At 36.2% G+C, this 4777-nt stretch overlaps 1 protein-coding gene across 1 annotated transcript; it reads left to right on the forward strand.

Moving 5' to 3' along the window:
* The first annotated feature begins 723 nt into the window (after window positions 1-723).
* LOC134238221 (toll-like receptor 13) lies at window positions 724-3626 on the forward strand. The gene has a single exon (XM_062720336.1). It carries the CDS (start codon window positions 854-856, stop codon window positions 2969-2971), a length of 2118 nt encoding a protein of 705 aa, XP_062576320.1. The 5' UTR covers window positions 724-853; the 3' UTR covers window positions 2972-3626.
* The last annotated feature ends 1151 nt before the right edge of the window (window positions 3627-4777 follow it).

A 4777-nucleotide genomic window follows, 5' to 3' on the forward strand; every position in this document is an offset into this window, starting at 1 on the left:
AAAGCATGATAGAGGAAGTTTTAATTTCACCGCCGTTCACAGTGCATCTTAGGTAGGTTGAAAATTACTAAATTTCATCCAAATACGTTTACATTCAGTCGTGGTGGTAAATTGTAAAATTTATCTTATTTCAGTTATTTAGTCATTTTACGGACCGACTGCTTCTGCATGAAGGAAATTAAAATGCTTATTGTTGTAACTTTTTTCTTCACGACCCCATTGAGCCTTTTAGTAACAAAATTAACATATAACGTGTGTATTGATATGTCAACTGCTTCCTTCCTGTTTATGAAACCCAAATTTACAAGATTTCATAGTACTTCTCAATGAAAGAAGTTGGTCGAAAAAAAAAAGACCAATCGAAAAATGCCATGAGGTCAAACGACCATGAATGCACCCCCCAGTGCCCTACTCTGGAAGGATGGATGTTGTGAGAATTTGAGAAGTTACTACAATGAATAATTATTTGCCTGTGACATCTTCCTCAATGTTGTGAAGGAAATGGACTTTAATTCTCTCTAATATTATCCCGCCATATCCTTCCTCAATGTTGTGAAGGAAATGGACCCTAATTCTCTCTAATATTATCCCGCCATATTCTGGTCCACATTTATTCTTCCTCTCAATAGAAGGGGTCACTTGACAAATAAATGAACATACTTGGATGGTATTGGTTCGATTTGGTTCTCATGTTTCCTTATACATGTTATATTGAGCATGCTTAAAACCTAACCGCTCTATGTCTATGCATAATCAAGTAGAAATTCATTTTGTTGGTTTCAAAAACCTATGTAAGACATATCATTTTTTTTAGAAAAACGAAATGGAAATCAATTGAGAGAGATAGCTGAGGATGACTCTGGGAAGAGTTTGGCTGTGGTGTGTCCTTCTTGTGAGACTATTCGTGGTTACAGCACGCTGTGGAGACGGGTACTGCAAGTGTTCAAAGGTACGAAAGAGAGCAACATGTACCTCCAGACACAAAGAACTGAACTACATCCCCGCCCTTCCTCCTTATATCAAACAGCTAACTTACAGGGACAACTACCTACCACATCTCAACCGGAACATGGTCCGCAATTTGACTAAAATAAAGCTCGAGCAGCTTTATCTGAATGATAATGGGATTTTTAAGATAGATCCAGATACGTTCCAAGACTTGAACAGTCTAGTGAAACTTGACATCTCTCGTGAGAGCTTGCTGGAAAGCAAATTGGTTGCAAAAGCTCTTTATCATATTAGTCGTTCCTTTGAGAGACTGACTCTGCAGCATAACAGATGGGACACCATTTCTTTAAATATGTTCGATGGACTTGAAGATTCTAACATTTCATATATAGATTTATCCCATAATAACTTGCATTCATTCAACGGCACACAGGCTTTCCGACTCATTCCTAACGTCAAAACCTTAATTTTGAATAACAACCCCATATCTCACAGTGATTTTGACTTTCACAACATGGAATACATGTTTAAATTAAGTTTGGAAAATACCTACCTACAGCAGGTCCCTACTTTCTGTGATGACAAGGGAGGCAGTTTTTTACCTCGTTTACGGTCTCTTCACTTGGGCCACACTTCTTTGAGATCAGTCGCCAGGGAAGATTTTATATGCTTGCCATTCCTTTGGAAATTATCTCTTTTATTTGCAGACATAACAGTCATCCCAAACAATACTTTTGCTGCCATGCCCGTGTTGAAAACCCTCATACTAGAAAGTGACATCAGACTTAGGCGGCTCGGATATCTCGCCTTAAACTCGACTTCCTTGAAGAAACTGCAATTTGGTTATACAAAATTTAAGTTTGACGACAAAGGAAGATATAACAATGATTTGTTCAAATTTGCACCAAACATCAGAGATCTAGATCTTACTAGCAATTCGATTCCAACGGGATCAATTTTAAAAACACTTCTGTGGCACCTAGTTAATCTTGAAAAACTAAACCTCCAGGGCTGTGGACTGAATTATCTTGCACGTGGAACGTTCGACAGGATGGAAAGAATTAGTATAATTATCATGAAAGGTAACAATTTGTATGGATGGGATCCGGCCATGTTTAACAAGCTGACACATCTTCAAAAACTGTACATTTCTGGAAACAGCATCGCCGTGGTCAATAGCTCCTCTCTGGAGTTCACACGAAAAATAAGACTACGGGAGATCGACTTGTCCAACAACCCGTTTTCTTGTTCCTGTCAACTTCTCTGGTTCCGGGACTGGCTAAAATCTACCAAAAATGTAACAGTGGCGCTATATCCCAAGCGATATGTCTGTAGATCACCCCCTGCCTGGAACAAGAAGCTACTGGAATCTTTCAATTATACCGCCGAAGATTGTAGAGAGAAAAACCCTTGGATATGGATCGGCAGTATTCTTGGCTCGGGCTTTTTTCTATGCATTGTGGTAATCATACTTATATATTGGCATCTTCCTACTATTAGGAATATCATATACCTGATTCGGTTACGTAGGAAAGGCTACGTAAGATTGGTCAACTCGTCTGAATATCTGTTCGACTGCTACATCGTAAGCTGTGAATCTGACGAGAGTTGGGTGTTCCAGACGTTGGCACCTAAACTGGAGGAAGAGCTTTACTATAGTCTGTGTATACCTTCGCGAGATTTCGATCTGGGAGGCAGCATTGCTGACCAGATCATTGAGAAAATGCAGGAAAGCAAGAAAATTATCGTGGTGATGTCCAACGAGTTTGCGCAGGATGAATGGTGTCAGTTCGAGGTCGCAAGAGCACAGGAGCGGATCCGCAATCAGGGGCCGGAGGCGGTAGTGATTATCATGTTGCGTGATATTGATAACAAACATATGACATCAACCATCAAAGAACTGCTACGTAAAAATTCTTATGCAACGTACGTAACTGGTAAAATTGTGATACAACTATTCTGGAACATCGTCTTGGCAGCTATAGAGAAGCCCTTTGGAAATCCACCTGTTGCCGTTTTATGACAAAGGCGTATTCAGAAAATTGATTTCTTTCAGATATATACTTTTTAATGCATGCTGTGAATTTTTTTTTTTAAATGAATTTTTCTATTTATATTTTTTTCAAATCTTAGAATGTTCTTAAGGTTTTGACAAAGGTCAAGATGTCCATTATTTTTACAATAGCTCCAAATCTATGCGAGGTATAAAGTTAAAACTTTTACAGTTTATAAATACATCATTGATTAACAGATGGAAAGTATCACTTGAAAACAAATATTTAAAAAATATAATATATTATATATATTGGATTATTTTTTTAAAACGGTGCACCTGCTTAATTCCACAGTACTTTTAGTAAAAACCATCATTGCAGAAATGATGTAAGTTTATTAAAGAAGGGCAAGTTAGACGTGATTGGTCTCTGAAAGGCTGCTACTGAAAGCATGACATGTATAAAGACAAGACCCCTGTAGAATCCGCCATTTGCAATGTACTTTCAGTTTCAAATCTTAACATTTTGACAAAATAATCAAGGATATTACCCTCGTGTCTTTTCAGAGGCTATCGTAGTCCAACTTGCCCTTCTTTGATAAATGTAATATACTGTTTCTGCAATGATGGCTTTCTCTAAAAGTACTGAATTAAGTTTATTTGTTAAAAATATATGCATTTAAAAAAAAAAGATTTCTTCTCAATAAATATTTTTGAAGTATTTGTTATCTAGTGATACTTTCTATATGTTGATCAATGATATATTTATAGACTGTAAAAGTTTTAACTTTATAAACCACAATCATAAGTTTTGAGCTATTGTTAAAATAAATTTTTGGACATGCCGAACTTTGGCAAACCTTAAAAAGTGATAATATCGCTGTATACGATGATTTTTAGCGAGTTGCTATTTCAACATGCACTTTAAAACTAAGTATATTACTCATATGATGAGCATTTAAGAATTGTTTTTCGCAATAATTGATTTGTTGTTAAAATTGGTCTTGATTTACCACCGTTATACTTCCTGGTGTTTGGGTGTACAAAAATAAAAATAGATACATCTGACACTCTTTTATTTACATGAAACCTATTAACTTCAATTTGTTACAATTAAACTCATTTCCTAACGTTCGCTTCATCTTTTGGACTTTGCCTCCCATTCCTCTATGACTCCTTTCATGTATTCTAAATGACCAACAGGTCGGTGAGCTGTAAAAACAGAAAAAAAAATTAAATTTAATGCAGAGGATTCAATTTTCATATTAAATCTACATGACTCAGTGGTGATACGGGGATAATATAAATCCCTCTCACAGGTTTAAGTTTTCTTTATATATTTTTTTTATACATGCGCAATTAATATACGGGGTATATTGCAAACTTCTATCAAACAGGGAGATTATATTTTAGGTGTGGTCCAACAAATGCATGCTCTATTCATTGCATACTGAACGTAACCGACTGATCTGGTGTAATATTACAAAGAGAGAGAGAGAATATATATTTTAACGGATATTAAAGTCACTTTGTTTTCCTGCCTATCTGCCATTGACTGAATGAAGCTTTGTATTTTCTTTTGTTGCTCCATTTATTTTTAAGCCAATTCAATATCACTTGGTAGATTTTTCATCTTACACCGAATTTTATCAGTAAGTTGAATCAGCAAATAATTATACGAAGCCGATACCTCCTATACACACTCTTAGGAGAAGGGGTATACTGTTTTACCCTTTTTGTGTCTCTGTGTGTGAGGGTGCGTGTGTGTAGCTGTTCATAACACATTATCGTCGTATTTTTTTCAGCAACTACTCATTGCAGATGCTTAAATGAAAT

The sequence above is a fragment of the Saccostrea cucullata genome, unplaced genomic scaffold (genome assembly GCF_032062105.1).
Source record: "Saccostrea cucullata isolate Sc308-1 unplaced genomic scaffold, CSIRO_AGI_Scuc_v1 ctg570, whole genome shotgun sequence".
NCBI lineage: Eukaryota > Metazoa > Mollusca > Bivalvia > Ostreida > Ostreidae > Saccostrea > Saccostrea cuccullata.